Genomic DNA, 17,051 nt, shown 5'->3' with positions numbered 1-17,051 from the left:
GGACCTACCCGGATACGCAGCAGGCCACCGTTGCGCTTGCGCTCCAGCGACTCACATCAACGGGACTCGGCCTCGCAACGAGCAGAGAGCGCAAAGAACCAATCGGCGGGCGGGCTCGTTGGAAAAGGAGCCAATCAGCGTGCGCGAACTACGGGAGAGGGGCCAATGGCGAGGGGCGGTAGTTTAAAGGGTATTTAAGGGAGCGGTTTGAATTCAAACAGCCGCGGCGGCTGAAGGCGGTGGAAGACGCTAGAGGTGAGGACGTGTTGCAATGCGGTGGGACTTATAGGTAGGGCTCCGGTACCGGGATCACACCTGCCAGAGATGCTGGCTGATGGGAAGCTGCAAGCACTGGCTAGCCGTTGCGGGGTAGAAATGTGAGGCGGCCGGATGGCAGGCTAGGCCTGAGCCATGCCTTGGGGCCTCCCTGCGTACCGAGGGGTATGGGACGCGTTAAGCAAAAGATCTGAAAAATAGTGGGTTTTGTGGCGCTAACCTAAATTTGCTTTATTTCCTCTGTAGACTGAGCTATATGTAACTTTTCTTCTTGGGCACTATGGACAGGAATACAAAAGAGAACTATTCTGGGTACCCTAGTCGTGTTGTGAAGGTAAGTGAATTGGTAGGTCGGTGGGCGTGTTTCTCCTGATCACACGAGCTATGGATTTCAGACTGTGTGTGACAGCTTAACGCTGCCAAGTTGCAAGAAAAAACAACACCACCAAAACAACAAAAATAAAACAAACAAACAAACAAAAATGCCAGAAAAAATGTTTTGAAATTGTGTTTTCTGTGTGCAGATGAAAATTGCCGATTTTGTCTTTCAGTAACTATCTTGCAGAAAACAGTGCTCAAGGCTTACTTTTCTGTTGTATGTCATAGATCATTTGGGAGCTTCCCATTATATATTAAGTATAAAATCCTTTAAGGACAGAGCAACTGTGTGTGACCAACTTATTCTAAAGGTGCATTTTAAAATCAAGCACTCTGTTAATGTGTCTATTGACATGCCTGTGCAACAGTCCTCAAGATTATACTGATGACTTTTCCTAGAGAGAAACACAGGCACTTTCTCACTAGCTTAAGACCAAATAAGTCCTGCAAAGTTTTCAGAATAGTATCAGCAAAGCCTATTGTTAATCAAGCTGTCAAAGCGTTATTTTTGGTTAACTGGACTAGAAGATTAAATATCTAGGGGAAGAAAAAACTCTTGAGTCATCACATGGGTGTCATTAGAGGGTAAAAAAATGTGAGAGGCTCATCACTAGCATTTGAGCTTAACTGTAAGCAAAGTGTCCTAGAAAAAGTAAGGGTTTCTTAAATACAAGCCTAAACTACCTTCCTTTATTGGAAACAAAAGATTAAAAGTAGATAGCTGACCCTTACCAAATAGGCTTGCTTTGTTGTGTTGAACTCCCATTGCAGTGCAAGACATGTTAAGATTAAAAGCATTAAAGGAAGCAAGACTCAAAGCACTGTATGTTTTTGTAGTAAGGATCTGATGTATTAATATATTTGGTCTTTAGATGTATGTGGAAAAGTTCTTTTCCTAGCTATAATAAGTATGCCCTTGTAGAAAATCATAGAATGCTATCATTCACAAAAGATTGGACTGCCCTAATATCTCCTTTGTAGTTTTTTTCTAATTTACTGAATGAAGCCACAAAGGGTATAGGATGCTATTCTACAATTAATATATGATCTTTTGTTTTTGCAGACTGCTAATCCCATCGGGGATGGCCCAAAACGCGTCCCTGTGTCTCAGCATTCTGTCCAGAACCGGATAATGAATGGTGGAGGTCAAGCACAACGTGTTCTGTGTTCTTCAAACTTTGCCCAGAGAGTTCCTGTGCAATCACAAAAATCTGTACTGTCAAACCAAAAACTGTCTAATGACCAGACAACGCTGCAGCCTCGACCAAAACTGGTTCAAGCGACTGCTAAGCCTCAAGTTCCAAGCAAGAACAATGAAAAACCTAAACAGGCTCCAGTACCTGGTAATTGGGAAGATGGTGCACGTGTATTTATACAGTTGTGACACCTGGGATACTTCCATGAACCTGAGTGCAGTGCAGCTCATAACTGATGTGGGACAGTCCTGTAGAGGTGCACTTAGTTGTGGCCTGAAACAGAATAGCAGCACTTTCTTCAGCTTGCCTGTTGCTGCATTATCTTTATTGCCAGAATTATCTGTTTAGAGCCAATAGGGGCATGTAACTATTTCCAGATGCTCTTTAGTCAGCTGTCACTTGGTGTAATTGGCACTTGTGCATCATACTTTTTGCTGGTGTTCATGTTGATCTCTTACATGCAAGAGTATGCTTTGGGGAGGGGGAACTTTAATGTTTTTTAAGAAAGCTTTTAAAATGGCACTTTAATAGTACAGATGAGTATGATGCTGCTTTTAGTAAACTCCACTAAGTTGTCATTGAATGTATTCTAAGAACTGTTTCAGTTGCTCCAGAGGTTAGATTTGCTCCCATGTATATTTTCTTTTTTGCCTTGTGTTCATGGGTCTCATTCACAAAGTTGGATCTTCTTCTTTATACATAGCAAAAACCTCTGAAGCAGAAAGCACCTCTAAACAGAAAAATGAAGAGACTGCTAAAAAGAAAAATGAAGAGAATAAAAAGTAAGTTTTATGCCTAGAATGTTCTAGTTAAGTCCTGTTGGCTTAAATTTGTTTTTAACTCCTAGGACTTTGTGCTGCAATAAAGTTGCAGCTAAGCTGAATGCTACTTGAGCCCCCTGGGTTCTGGAGACCACTGGCTCTTGCACTTCAGAGATAAGATATGAAAATCTAGGAAAGTTTACTTCAACCTGATAGTTTTTGGGAACAAGGATTTCCTGTAATCTAAAGAAAAGCTTTGGCTAAATGAATAATAGCTCTTACCATGAGAGTGCACTGATAGCCAGTGCTTCAATCAAGATGTATGTGCAAGAAACTGGAGTCTAGCAAAGAACAGAGTTAATTTGTAGTGTGGCTACCTTAAACAGTTCTAACATGCACTAATAGGACTGTTAAGCATGTTGAAACAAGCTTGGCTTGGTGTGCAGAGTCTTGGTTTTTGTACTAGTATGGTGGTTGTCAGTGTGTCAGCTTTAGGAGGGAAGAGACTAACTTTCAGAACCTTCTTTGGAAAAGGCTTACTGCATATTTGGTCATCTCGATGTTCTCTTAAAAAGACTAAAATCTAGTTCATATCACCAAGTATCTACTGAACAGGAACATAGGTCATAAGCCTAGGAGGGAAAACTAACACGAGTATCTAGCTCCTATAACTTTGTTTCCTCTTGCAGAAGGCAGTGGTCTCTTGATGATTTTGAAATCGGTCGTCCTCTAGGGAAAGGAAAATTTGGAAATGTGTACCTGGCACGTGAAAAGCAGAGTAAATTTATTCTTGCACTGAAAGTGCTCTTTAAAACACAACTTGAGGAAGCTGGTGTTGAACATCAACTACGAAGAGAAGTTGAAATACAGTCTCATCTTAGGTAAAATTTAGTGACCAGTTATGCTCTGTGTTCAAATAAAGTAACCTTGGACTTGATCTCTAAAAGTCACTTCCAACCTCTACCATTCTATAACATACCCTGGTGAGGAAATCTTTCTTTTAAAAAGATATGAGAGTTTGACATGGCTAGTTAGGATTCCTGTCTTTCTGCACCAAGATTTACCTTTGCCTTGCAATGAAGGTAACAAATCTTCCTGTTCACAAAAAAACCCACCCCTGTCTGCTGCTTGGATTTATGTGGATAACTGCAGTTTCAAGAGTCTCAGCTTGTTTCTGCTTCCTGGAAAATAAGCCCAAATCGATGAAGAAACTAGTTTTTACAGAGGGAGCTTAAACTTACATTTCAAAGCCCATAGGAAATGGCTCTTCAATGGTAATCTAATTTTCCAGCTGCTGTAGAAAAGTATGTTCAAGAAGATACGAATTAGTCAAACTCTTGGCTAATTACTTGTTAGTAGGGAGTCAAAGCTGGTGTTTTGATAAACACCATCTGTCTGCTGTGTTGCTGTTAATGGATATGCTGTGAGCTGGAGCCTTGAGGGTGGGGAGGCTGGAAAGGGAAATTCAAGTTACATGGAAGAATGCCTTGCTCAGAAGAATATTTAAATCTTTTTGCAGGCACCCCAACATTCTCAGATTATATGGTTACTTCCATGATGTTACAAGAGTTTACCTTATTCTAGAGTATGCACCTCGTGGAGAAGTCTATAAAGAACTTCAGAAGCTTACCAAGTTTGATGAGCGAAGAACTGCCACTGTAGGTTGTGTTTGCTGCTTGTTATGTTAACTTGCTCTTCATATCTGAAATGTTTGAGCTATAAAGCTAGCTCTCAGGTTAAGTTCTGCCTTCTGTTCTGTGAAACCGAGTTCTTGGATAACAATTTGCTTGTGCAGTTGTAACAAGGATTAGGTTGGCAAGGCACAATGTTGCACAACACTGTTACTAAAAGTGCTTGGTCACTTCAGGCACAGCTTGTATTGCCAGACTTCGAGGGTTTAAGGAATAATTGCTGTTACTTAAACTACTAAATTGTGCCTAGAAAAGGCTCTGCTGTAGCCAGACAATTTAGAGTGACAATGTCATTAATGATTTGTTCTTTCTAAATACAGTACATCACAGAACTAGCAGATGCCCTATCATACTGTCATTCAAAGAGTGTGATTCACAGAGACATCAAGCCAGAAAACTTGCTGCTTGGCTCAAATGGCGAATTAAAAATCGCTGACTTTGGATGGTCTGTGCATGCTCCGTCTTCTAGGTGAGAATGCAATATAGACCTGATGCAGAAGTGAAATACTTCTGTAGTGAAGATGTTAAGTTTTTTTTGTGTTACTCTTAGCTGTGGAATGGAGATAAATAGGAACTTTCTAAAACACTGGGGGGAGGAGGGTGTGGGAAATCCTTGAACTGGGCCGCTGCAGCACAGAGGGAGTGTTATCTTTGTTTTTTTTAACCTGCATAGCTGAACACTTGCTGAATCTTAAGCAAGTGAAAAAGCTGCTTGTACTGTTGTAGAGTTAGTTATCCCTGCGGTGAGAGACCAGTGCTTGTGTTCAAACATCAGACTAGCAATATACTTAAGGTATTTCTTCAATTAGTGTGAATTGCTGCTGACAGAGGAAGACTGTGTTTGACCCAGCTAGTGGGATGGAACAAGGGAGATTGAGACTGAATGCAGTGACTGAGTTGCTTACTGCTAGCACTTTCTCTCTGGTAGTGCCAAATCTCCAAGACAGAGTGCATTGAGGAACAGATGATTGCCTGCATTAGCTTGTCTGGCTCTTGTAATTGCCATAATCAGTAAATGATTAACTTGGACTTTTCTTCAGGAGAACAACTCTCTGTGGGACACTTGACTACCTGCCTCCTGAAATGATTGAGGGAAGAACGCATGATGAAAATGTGGATATTTGGAGCCTGGGAGTTCTGTGCTATGAATTCCTTGTAGGGAAACCACCTTTTGAAGCAGAAACATACCAGGAAACCTACAGAGCTATTTCCAGGGTATGTGTCAACACTTATTTGGACTAGCTGAATCCTGATGCCTCTCAGTTTTGTCTTACTGGAGTTTAACAAATAGTCCCTTTGAAAAAGGGGTGTGTTTTACCTAGAACTAGACCCCTGAAAACCTCTTCAGTCTTTTTAGTAGAATGGCTTTAAGATACCTTGTCTTGCTTCCTTGTATCTACCCTGTATCTGCCTTCATATGAACTTCTACCTCTTGCATAAAGCAACTGTCACCACGTCTTTCATTTTATAAATTAGAAAATGAATATTCAATATTCAAGGTGTTACTCAAAATATGTAAGATTAACTCTCTGTTGCATACTGTAGTAAGGTTCCAGAAAATTTAATCTGCTTTGAAATGGGCTGAAAAATGCCCTATCTTAAATTCTACAGGCAGTGAGAACCTTGTTTTCCTCAGGGTTATGATGAAATTACTTAATGTCATTTCAGCACGCACAAGTTGCATTCCCTTTCTAGGTGTTCTTTGGATGGTAGTGTCCTTTGTCTCTCCCTTGGTTTCTGCCAAAGAATTGTTGCATTGCATTGTCTTCAGTATCTTTCCTTTTTCCTTAGGTGGAATTCAGGTTTCCTCCATTTGTAACAGAAGGTGCAAGAGATCTAATTTCAAAGCTTCTGAAGCATAACCCACTCCATCGAATGCCTCTGAAGGATGTGTTGCTTCATCCATGGATTACAGTAAACTCTACAAAGATGCCCAGCAGTAGAAAGAGTGATGCTGCTACCCCATCTGGCACACAGTCTTAGCAGGGGTAGTATCATAGGATTAGCATGTACTGTGACTACTGCTTACAATACAAAAAGCAGGTCTTGCAATCTAATAGCAGTTGGAATGCAAATCTTAGGATTGGACAGCATTTGAAACTCTAATTGCAGTGTAATAGTTGACTTTCAGATGGAGGTTGTGGAATCCTTAATATACTTGACATCCAGTTAGTTACATGTGAGCCAGGTTTGATCTAAGTATTAAGCTGCTCAAGGCTGTTATGATGTGGTCTGTCCTGGTAATGGTTCATTGTTCTAACAACAAGAGGAAGTTGTTGGTCTAGCTTGTTGGGCAGTGCAATATCCTGGAGATACCTGCCTCCTAATTTATTGGGCTGCTAAGGGTATCATAACTGTGGTGTAATCTGCAACTGAGCAAGATGAATGTGTTTCTCCAAGTGTCCTAAAATGATGTGTACATTATTTGTCTTTTGTCTTAAATGGGAGCACTCAATTTTTCAAATAAAGACTTGTTATATACTCCTGATATCATGGTCAGTTATTTATGGTACTACCGCTTCCACTCTCTGTCTCTAACCACTTGTCTTTACCATCCGTATAGCTTGACTCCCTGTCTGATCACAAAGTAAGTTTACTTACCACCTGTCAAAAGGAGCTGGTAGGAAGTTCTCTCTCATAGTGCTGGTCCCAGCATAGGTGTAGTCACTCTCACTATTCTACAGCCACAACACAGGCTTATGAGGTAAGTACTAAATCTTCCCTTGTGAATTCTCTAACACCACCGAGACCTAGACTGATTTCTTCCCTTTTGTAGTGCAATTATTCAAAGACAACATGGTCTGAAAGCACTTGGAGGAGAAGAATCTGGAAAGTATTGTTAACACTGGTTCCCATTACAGATCCCATTTGATAACAGCTAGTGTTTTAAGATGTTATTCCCTAAAATATAGTCACTCATCACCAAAATATACAAACCAACTGATTTCCATTAAAACACTTCAAGCAAGCTAAGAGAAAGCAATTTATTGTATTTTCAGTAAGACTTTAAGGTCATCTTCACTATTTTACAAACCATTTTAAAAAATGATCCTTTTACAAGCAAGGATTCTAGAATTCAAAATATATTCTCAACTTTAAATTAAAATATACTTTGCAAAAACCTGCATCTAAACAAAGGGCCAGCAGTTTCTACAGCCATATAAAAGGTAATAGGAAATTTGGTCATGATTGAAATGAAGCTGTTTCATTACTGCAAAAAAATCTAGCTAGTGCTGGTGACTTAACTTTTAAATGCATGTGCTTAAAATGATTCCAGCTGAACAGATTCAGGTTCAGCTTCCAGCTTTACAGAAAGATGTGGGGTTTTTTTTAAGGAAAAAAAAAACCCAACCCTTGAGTGTTCCATCTTCTATGAAATTTAGGATAAAATATACTTATCAGAAATGACTGATTAAATGAAAGCAAGAATGTTTCCTGCTTATTCTGTAATTCTTTTGTCATCCATGGTAGCAGAACATTGCCCTAAACTGAAAGATAGGGCCATGTAGAAAAAAGCACAACCAACCCAAGCTTTTGTGAAAGGGGTTGGGGGGAAAGCCCAACTAAACTTTAAGAAATAGTGAATTTAAAAGACTGGTTGTTCTAAATGTATTCAGTTCTAGAAAGCTACAATTGTTGGTTGCATGCCCTGTAAGTGCTCTGTAGATAGTGCAGTTTTAACCTGTCAAACACTTGGCAATAAGCTCCCATCCACAAAACAGGTAGACTTATCACAGTGAAGGGGCAAGCTGATTTGAAACTTGGGTTCTTAGGTCTGGCTCAGATGGCAGCAAGCTGAACTATACTGGGACAAGCTCTCAGCTTCAGCATTCATACCGCAAAGAGGCATGAGAGAGGAACAAGCTAGTCTATTTTTTGTTTTTAATAAGTAGCTACTCACACTGAACCTGACAGTTATTCTTCCTGCACACAGGGGTACATGAAACAGTGCAGCATTGACTCCACCTTCCAAACATGCAAGCCAAGCAGCTGTACATAACACGAGCTCTGTTAGTGGCACAGCTTGCAGCTCCCATGGAAGCAGGCCCCATTACAAGACTGACTCTCAGGTTGGCACTTCAAGCAGAGTTTAACTATGTAATGCATCTTTACACATGTGTGATATGGCTGTTTGTGTTGTACAGCAAGCTTCCGGCACAGATACCTGCTCACTGCTTCAACTTGTGTCTTAAGACACTAAACTCTCACAAGGCCAAGCCCTTCCCAAGGGGCTCTTTGTTTTCAGATGGCAGTCCAGTAATGGATTGCTTCCACAGGACAGAGGAAATAATTTATCCCCCTTTCAGTTTTCCCTCTCACAGAAAACCATATTACCCAAGGAACAGCAGTAACAGAGGCACAAGGATGCATGTGGCTGTAACTCATCTTCTGAGACCACAAACTGCTTGCTCACTTGGAGCCCAAGAATTCTCAGTGCATCCAGCCTCCCTACAGTTTGGGCTTTCTGAAGAAGGTACAATTTAATGTTATGACTAAGTAGAGTTAATAGGTTGCTCATAACAAAAATAAATTACTTGCTGCTTCTCTTCCCTTCCTGTCCCTTCAGCAACCTCTCATGCTAAACATGATTCCTTCCTCTCAATTCACTAAACTTTGGCAAGGAAAAAAATTACTCTGATTACCAGAGTAATTTCCTGCTACTTTTCTTTAGTCTGATTCTTGTACAAAGAGAGCTATGTCAGAGTCACTTTGGGGTAGGTGTAAGCACAGGGGCAGGCAAGGTAAAAAGAGCAGGCCTGGAAGGAGGAAGAGGTCCACAAGAGTGATACCTCTGGCTTGAGCTATCTCATAAAATCCCAGTCCTAAGTCTGAAACCCAGGTTTACTACAGAAAGTTACAGTGACTACCTAGTTTTTTGGATAAAGTCTTTAGGTTAACTGTAAGGTAGAATGTGAATATATACAAGTGCAACTACACTCCAATAGGAATAGTGCCCAAACAAAGACATGAAAAGTGCTTCCAATTGGTAACATTCAACAGTCTGTCAGACAAAAGCACAGGAATTCTCTCAAGAAGCTAGGAATTGTGCTGTCTGGACTTCAGGTGCAGATTTGAGTTTCATCCACAGGAGCAGGGAGCTGATAGGGTTAGTTTTTGGATTAGAAGTGTCTCCAGCCCCAAGCCAGATCTCAATACAAAAACCTCACAAATACCTTGCCTCTGACTTCTCGATCTTTGGAGTATGTTCACATGGGAGGTAATCCTGGTTACACTGATTTCAGTAGACTCAGGACTCCTTGAGTCTATAGGCATAAAAAAATATTAAAAAAATAAAAAGGACTTTAGTAAGGCCTATTCCTAGCTTACAAAAAAGAATGTGTTCAAACAACGCAATCTTGAAACACAGAAACACCACAAAGGAGCTGAAGTTTCAGAACAGTGCATCACCTGTCATGGCTATATAATTATTACTGTGCAATAGTTAAGCATAGGGGTATTCCCACTGAGGTTAGTGCAGTCTGTGTATTGTACTGCAAGACTGGGGTAATAATATATGCCTTTTATAACAAAAGAAACCTCCACCTACCACTTGAGCATCTAATATACACTTACCAAAAGGACTATTCATATGGTAGGGTATTGTTTACTCTGCAGACTGTCAGGAAGAAAATCTTACTGTTTCCCAACTACCCAGTAATAAACTAATGCTGTCATTATTTTGAGAAGAAAAGAATTAAGGCCCCAAAAGCTAGCTTACAATGATCCAGAACTGTGTATTCTATAGAGGCTGCTCATTGTTAAGCCTATATATGACCACTTGCAGTGGAAACCAGATACTATTTTAACAGGGTTTTCTAAAGAAGAGGTGGCAAAAAGTAAAGAAGGTAAGGACAGCACTTTCACAGTGTAACATTTACCTGAAAGAACAAGTAAGAAACACAAGAGGAAATCAGCATTAACATGAATCCAAAAAAGTCTTTTAAAAGACATTCAGCAATCTGAAAAGCTACATGGATAGAGAACAGATAAAAAAAAAAGGGGGGGGGGGGGGGGTGTGAAAAGAAAAACAAACAGTAAGAAATTCTCATGGATTTGAGGCAGGAGGCTTGAAGAAACCAATCTTCCGGCAGTATCGGACAATAAAGGGCACAGAAACTATGGTAATGCTGATTCGTACTGGAGCAAACAGCTTGTGAATAGCATATGCCAGCACAAATGTGCTGGTACCAGCAGCCATTTTAGATTGCAATGATGATTCACTGAAACCCAGTTTGAAGAGTACTGCAGTCATATCCACACCACTGGAGAAAAAGAAAACAAGACTTCTTTAGTTGATTTCAAGGTTGCACGCTAAAACAAATACAAAGTGCTATTTTTCTTTTCCCAGCAAATTTAATGTGGCACATTTCCAGCTCTGGAATGGATGTTTAAATTGGATGTTGTTAAATAGCAAAAAAAATGAATTATTTCAGCACAGATTCATAGAATGGTTTGGGCTGGAAGGAACCTTAAAGATCATTTAGTTTCAACCCCCCTACACTCTCATCATGGGTGGGGACACCTCCCACTAAACCAGGTTGCTCAAGGCATCATCTAACCTGACCTTGAACACCTCCAGCGAGGAGGCATCCATGACCTCCCTAAGCAACCTGTTCCAGTGTCACACCACCCACACTGTAAAGAATTTCTTCCTAATATCCACCCTAAATCTACCCTCCTCAAGCTTAAATCCATTCCATCTTATCATATCAGTAGAATTCCTTGAAAATAAGTCCCTTGCCAGCTTTCCTGTAGGCCCCTCTCAGGTGCTGGAAGGCTGCTCAGCAGTAACAACTTAAGCTACTTCTGTAACAAGTGTAATATTTTCAGATGTACTTTGTTTTTAATTAAATTGACAATTTCTCTGTGAAGTCGAATACGTTCTTAGTTTTAGAGGTCTATCTGCAGCACGGCATGAGAAACACTCTGTTCCATCCTCGACATTCAGAGACTCTAGAGAAGAGAGAATTTATTTCTCTATTCTGGAATTTTTAAAAAAAATTAGACTTTTGTGAACTTGAGTTGGAAATCCATCTTCCCAACAAAGCCTATTCTGTGTCTTGATAAAATTTATCATACAAATGTAGCTCAACCCAAACTGAGTAAGGCTGGTTCTTGTTAAGATTAGAGTGTTCTAAGAGAGCAGTACAAAGCTGTTAAAATGACAAATACCTTAGCTAACACCTAGCAAGTGAAGCAAGTATTATGGATCTCAAATAAGCATTATTCACCAAATTTAATTCTCTACAGACAGCAGCTTTCACCAAGGCTCATAGTTTGGAGTTATTTCCCAAAGGAAGACGTTACTGTAACTTTCCCCCCTTCACTTGCCAGTGTAGTATCTGTAATTGGGAGTTAAATTATGCCTGAAGTAAAAAACATTCACTGTCACCCAGTGGCACAGAAGACAGAAATCAGGCATTCCTACTGAAGCCAGGAGTTAGTGGGAGGGAATGTTTTGAGAAACAAATACCTCATGCTCAACGTATCTTTAACTGCTGCATTCCCACCACAGGCCACATACACAACTTTCCACCTGGCGCCTATGCAGTTATCTAGGATTTTCTGTTTAAATCTAATCCTTTTTTAGTGGCCACTGCCTTCTGCAGCAGTTCATCTGCAGAAACTGAGTTCAACACCCAGAAAAATAAATTTATCTCTAAGCTCCACACTTTTGTAAGACTCTATCTCTCCACACCATACTACTGTGTGAGAACAAAAGATAGCTCTGCAGAACAAAAATGAATTCTCTCATCTGCTTAGTTACTCTGGTGCAGTCTCTGATGTTTTCACCTGCCCACCACAGACTGTGAACCTATGCAAAAATACCATGTACATCTCCTGCCTGATGGGAGATTAGATCCATTTATGGATCCATCTATTCTCAAAATTCAAAAGATTATTGTGTATAGATGACACAGGCACAGAGTATATATCTCCTTCCAGAAACAACCACAATGGTAAGACGCTTTTCTTGGCTAAACTGTTACCTAGAAGCTAGAGTCCAAACCTTACCTTGACACAGCCAGGTAGAAGATTCCTAGAGATACTAATGAAATTCCAACATGGAATGAAACCCCTACAGCACCATATTCTTTAAAAACTTGTTTCAGCTGCTGGGATTTGTTGAGTTTCTTGTTTTCACCACTGGGATCTGTGGCTGCCTTTTCAGAGGATCCACCTGCATCCTAAAAGCAAACCAAAAATATTTATCAGCACTAAGTACAATGTCATATTCCAGTCAGTTGAACCAATCTGGAATAATGAAAAAGGTGGCTTGCATAAAGTGCTGTTCAGAATGCTTGGGGAAGGCAGTAACACACATTTGCTCTTGCACATCAGGATAGCAGACACCTTTGGCAGAACCCTGGCAAGTTCCCTTTTCCCAATTACTCATATCAAAGGGATGCAGTGAACTTGCTGCCAGATCTTATGCAATGCAAACTTCACAATAAAGAGTTATTACAATCTGTCTTCCACTTGATCCAACGTGTGCCAAGGTACACCCACACAGTCACTTGCAGGATGAGGCTGAGGTGCCAAAGAGATCTTTGCTTACACCCACTGCTCAGCTTTATACAGGGAATTCTTTAACACTTTTTGTTTACAGGCTAAGCAGCTGATGGCACTGAAAGCCTACAGGATACCACACTGATGCAGGCTTATAAAGGTGCAACATTTAAGTTCCTATAAATCACCTTCTATAGGTCAGCTGAAAAAAGGAAGACTCAGGGAACTGCTACTGTTACAGTGCAGACAACAGCTACACACACATGCCAGTGCTGGTGTAAATAGCCTAACTTCACTGAAAATGCTTATCATAGTAAAATCTATGGACAGCTTTTTATCTAGGTAAATTTGAAGTGCAGAACTTCATACTAAAATATATCCCAAAGCAATCTGAAAGTGCAATGCAGGCAGAGAAGAGCATCCACTCTGGCAGTATTAAGATAGCCCTTTGGATACCTCCTCAGACATGCCATGGAAGAAATAACTGGAGAAAGAAAATGTTTCCACAAAGACCTCAGAATTTTTCTCTAATAGGTGAGTGATCATCAGGAAAGGTTAGAAGAGTTCTTTCTTTTAAGATGAATTCAGCAGTGGTAGTGACAATATGACAGCCAGAGTACAGGCCATTGCTGCCCACAGGGCAGGTACAGCTACTGTGTGCCTGGCACCATTTTGTCCTGTTGTGAACCAGCTTCGAGGCACACAAATTCCAAGAAAATTACTTCTGATCAGTTGTTGGACTTGGTGAAAACATGCTCCTCTTACCATACTTATGGTTGGATGAACTCACTTTAATCGGTGATTTAAACCATATGAACCACACCCCAAAGCCCCCACAAACCTCTGCTGCTGCTTTTCTCTTTCTTACATCATAATCTGTGTCACTTTCATTTTGACAGGAAATCACACTGATCCATAAATATGTATTTAGGGAACTGTGTAGCTCACCTGATTCTTGCAAAATTTGCAAACACAATGGATGTTAATTTTTTTTTATGTTGACTCAAAGTTATATTTGACTAGAAAGTGAACCATGATTAAGAAAGAAAATATTGAGTAGAAAAAGAAATTCTTCATTGCTTAAACCAGACACTTTTAAGAATAGAAGGTAAATGAGCAAAAAATATTAACATATATTTTTTTAAGCAAGCTCATTAAGCAAAATAATGGATTCATAGTTAGATAATCTACTTTGAGCTACTGAAAGTAATTACATTCCATACATGGCTGCTACTTCACCATGTTTCAGAACTCATTCTCTTGCTTTCCAGTTTTATTATAGGAACAGGGGGATGGAGGGAGAGAAGAAAGCTGTTTTAACTCATAGTCTGTAAAACTTAAATACAGAGTTATTGAATGGAGCTAGTTGAATAAACTGAACAAAATAGACTCACAATACCTTCTGCCAAAAGCTGTCCTAACAATACAATTCTCATCACACGCTAAGTCAAGAACAATCATTTATTCAAGTGTGATTTTCTTAAAAGCCAAGCACGGTCTGAATGGTATTTTAAGATTTAGCAGCTTGTAGTGAATTTTGCATTCAGACAGAAATGATTGTTATGTATTTAAGGAGCCAAACATGAAGATTTTCTTCAGACAGCTGTCATGAAAACAGGAGCTGACAACCTACAGACATATATAACCCTTAGAGGTAGTCTTGGTCTTAGAGCCATGCTTACACGATGGATCATAAGTACTGAGAAACAGCTTGTTCTCATCATTCAAGTACGTCTCGATTCACTCACTCTCTCAAGCTCACATACCAAGCAATTTCTGGTATCAAAGCAAGATATTAATACAGAGTACCACTTCAACAGATATTATTTGAACTGCCCAGTATGACCATCTCTTGAATAACATGCAATTTAGCTAAGAAAGGTGCCTATTGTCCATATCATTCTGCTAGATTGATGATTTTCTTCACAGCATTTAGGCAAAGAGTCAGCTTCTGGATGAACTAGGGCATGAAAACAAATCAGGAATGTCATGTTACACTTTGTAATGAGGTTACAAAAATCAGCCTGAAAATGAAGCTGTGGAAATTAAACTGTAAATGAGACTGAAAACTCACATGCACAATCTTGGCACAAGAAGGTCCTGTCTCCTACAGAAACCCAGCATAAATATGATTTCACAATCTACTGCTGTGTAAAAGCCAATTACACGTAAGGCCTTAATTTGCTTTTCTCCCTGAATCAATTACAGTTTTAAAGGGAAACAACGGACTGTACAAATTAATAAAAAACTCTCCTTCCCACCTGCAAAAAAAAAAGTCAGCAGAACGTTGAAAGCAGAGTGAAACACACCATTAACTCGTGTTTTACCTGTCAGCAACCAAAAGGCACAGGGTCAGGAAGAGGATCCCTCCCTGCAGCAAACGGCGCTATGCCACCCGCTGCCATCTGCGGGGCTGAAACCCACGGCTATTTCAGAAAGTCCATCCAGCAGGAGCACTCGGGCTGCTCTGTGTCAGTGGGAATTACCGAAACCCCCCCATTTTTATTCGTTATTTACGTTACTTACCTGCAGTGTTCAGACCCTGCAGCCCCCAAAGAAAATATACACACGTCTGCCCGCTCACCCCGAGTCGCTGCAGGACAGCCGACCCCCTGATCTTGAAGACACCCCCAAAAGCTGGTTAACACTTCCAGGCCAGGACAACTTGCGCTTTAACCACCGCTCCGATCCGCTCTCCATCAAGACGCCTCCTTCCAGAAGCGGGCCCTGAGGCCGCGCTGCCCCCTCAGCGAGGGCAGCATCCCCCAGGGGGCTCCCAGACACCCCCCCACACACGCGCCCACTTACCCTGGCGGAACTGCCGGCGGGAGATCGCAGCGATACCAGTGGCAGCGGCGGGCTGAGGCCAGACCAGGCGAGGCAGGGACCGCAGCCCACGGCGCGGGGGGGAACGGCGGAGAGCGGCAGGCTGCGCGGGACGGCCGGCGGCCGCAGCGGGCCCAGGCGCAGCAAGCGATACATAGCAGCGGCGAGGGAACGGAACGGCCCAGACTCCGCGCGCCGAGTGGGGCGGGCAGCCAGGCCTGGCAACCAGGCCTGACAACCGAGCCCCCACCCCGCCCGGCGCCGGGAGCCCTCCTCCTTAAAGGCGCAGCGCCCTGCTGGGGCCTCCTTTAGAGCTCTAAGAAGGAGGGTTCCCGCCGGGCTCGCTGGCGGTTATTTGGGGGGAGGTGGGGGAGGTGTTACAGGTATGGCTGCGGACTTGAGGTCTGAGAGTGAAGTCTGTAAGGACGGTGTAATGCCGCACGTAAATGTAGAGCTTCTCCAGTCCCACAGAGTTCATAGTATCTCTTGACATCAGAATCATAGAATCATTTGAGTTGAAGAAGACCTTTAAGCATTGAGTGCAACCATTAATCCAGCACTGCCAGGTCACCACTAAACCATGTTCCTCAGTACCACTTCCATATGTCTTTTAAATCCCTCTGGGGATGACAACTCCACTGCTCCCCTAAGCAGTCTGTTCCAGGGCTTGACATCTTTTCTGGTGACGAAATTTTTGCTAGTATCCAACCTAAACTTCCCCTGGCACAAGCTAAGACCATTTCTTCCATTGCTAGTTACTTGGCAGCAGAGACCAGCACGCACCTCTCTCCAACCTCCTTTCAGGGAGTTGTAGAGAGCCAGAAGGTCCTCCCTCATCTTCCTTTTCTCCAGATTAAATAACCCTATTTCCCTCAGCCATTCCTCACCAGACACGTTCTCCAGACTCTTCATCAGCTACATTGCCCTTCTCTGGTCATGTTCCAGCACCTCAATGGCCTTGTAGTGAGGAGCCCTGAACTGTACCCAGTGTTTGAGGTGTGGCCTCATGAGTGCAGAGTACAGGGGCACAATAACTTCCCTATTCCTGCTGGCCACATCAGTCCTGATCCAGGCCAGGTTGCTGTTGGCCTACTTGGCCACCTGAGCACGCTGCTAGCTCATGTTCAGCCAGCTGTTGACCAGCACGCCCAAGTTCTTTCACACTGGGCAGCTTTCCAGCCACTCTGCCCCAAGCCTGTAGCATTGCATAGGGTTGTTGAGACCAAAGTGCAGCACCTGGCACGTGGCCTTCTTACAAAGACTGAGAAAGTCGTACATTGACAGCCCTCTCTCTATATTAAAGCCACAACAGGAAAACTAGGAATTAAAATTTGTGCTGACGTATGATATCACTTGTAGGATTGTAGATGTTTTGGGGAGGGATATTCCTGGCAGGTGAATCCTAGTGCTAT

At 41.8% G+C, this 17,051-nt stretch overlaps 2 protein-coding genes across 3 annotated transcripts; one reads left to right on the top strand and one right to left on the bottom strand.

Annotated features, from left to right (window-relative positions):
- Nucleotides 1–48: 48 nt before the first annotated feature.
- AURKA (aurora kinase A) lies at nt 49–6,784 on the top strand. 2 transcript variants are annotated; one of them, XM_068149979.1, is made up of 9 exons: nt 49–255; nt 523–610; nt 1,718–1,997; nt 2,554–2,632; nt 3,301–3,492; nt 4,131–4,269; nt 4,623–4,771; nt 5,343–5,517; nt 6,094–6,784. In XM_068149979.1, the coding sequence occupies exons 2-9, from the start codon at nt 557–559 to the stop codon at nt 6,283–6,285; spliced, it is 1,260 nt and encodes a 419-aa protein (XP_068006080.1). In that variant the 5' UTR covers nt 49–255; nt 523–556; the 3' UTR covers nt 6,286–6,784. The 2 variants fall into 2 exon arrangements, with proteins under 2 accessions (XP_068006080.1, XP_068006082.1); XM_068149981.1 differs by lacking the exon at nt 49–255 and adding an exon at nt 270–289.
- A 483-nt stretch (nt 6,785–7,267) lies between these two features.
- On the bottom strand, nt 7,268–15,852 carry FAM210B (family with sequence similarity 210 member B). Its single transcript, XM_068149982.1, has 3 exons — nt 15,622–15,852; nt 12,319–12,491; nt 7,268–10,565 (listed from the first exon to the last, which is right to left on the bottom strand). The coding sequence occupies exons 1-3, from the start codon at nt 15,793–15,795 to the stop codon at nt 10,349–10,351; spliced, it is 564 nt and encodes a 187-aa protein (XP_068006083.1). The 5' UTR covers nt 15,796–15,852; the 3' UTR covers nt 7,268–10,348.
- Between the last annotated feature and the right edge of the window lie 1,199 nt (nt 15,853–17,051).

Source organism: Melanerpes formicivorus, unplaced genomic scaffold, assembly GCF_026170545.1.
Source record: "Melanerpes formicivorus ecotype bairdi unplaced genomic scaffold, bMelFor1.0.p_v2 SCAF_19, whole genome shotgun sequence".
NCBI lineage: Eukaryota > Metazoa > Chordata > Aves > Piciformes > Picidae > Melanerpes > Melanerpes formicivorus.
The sequence above is the reverse complement of the archived record's forward strand: the minus strand, read 5'-3'. Positions and strand labels throughout refer to the sequence as shown.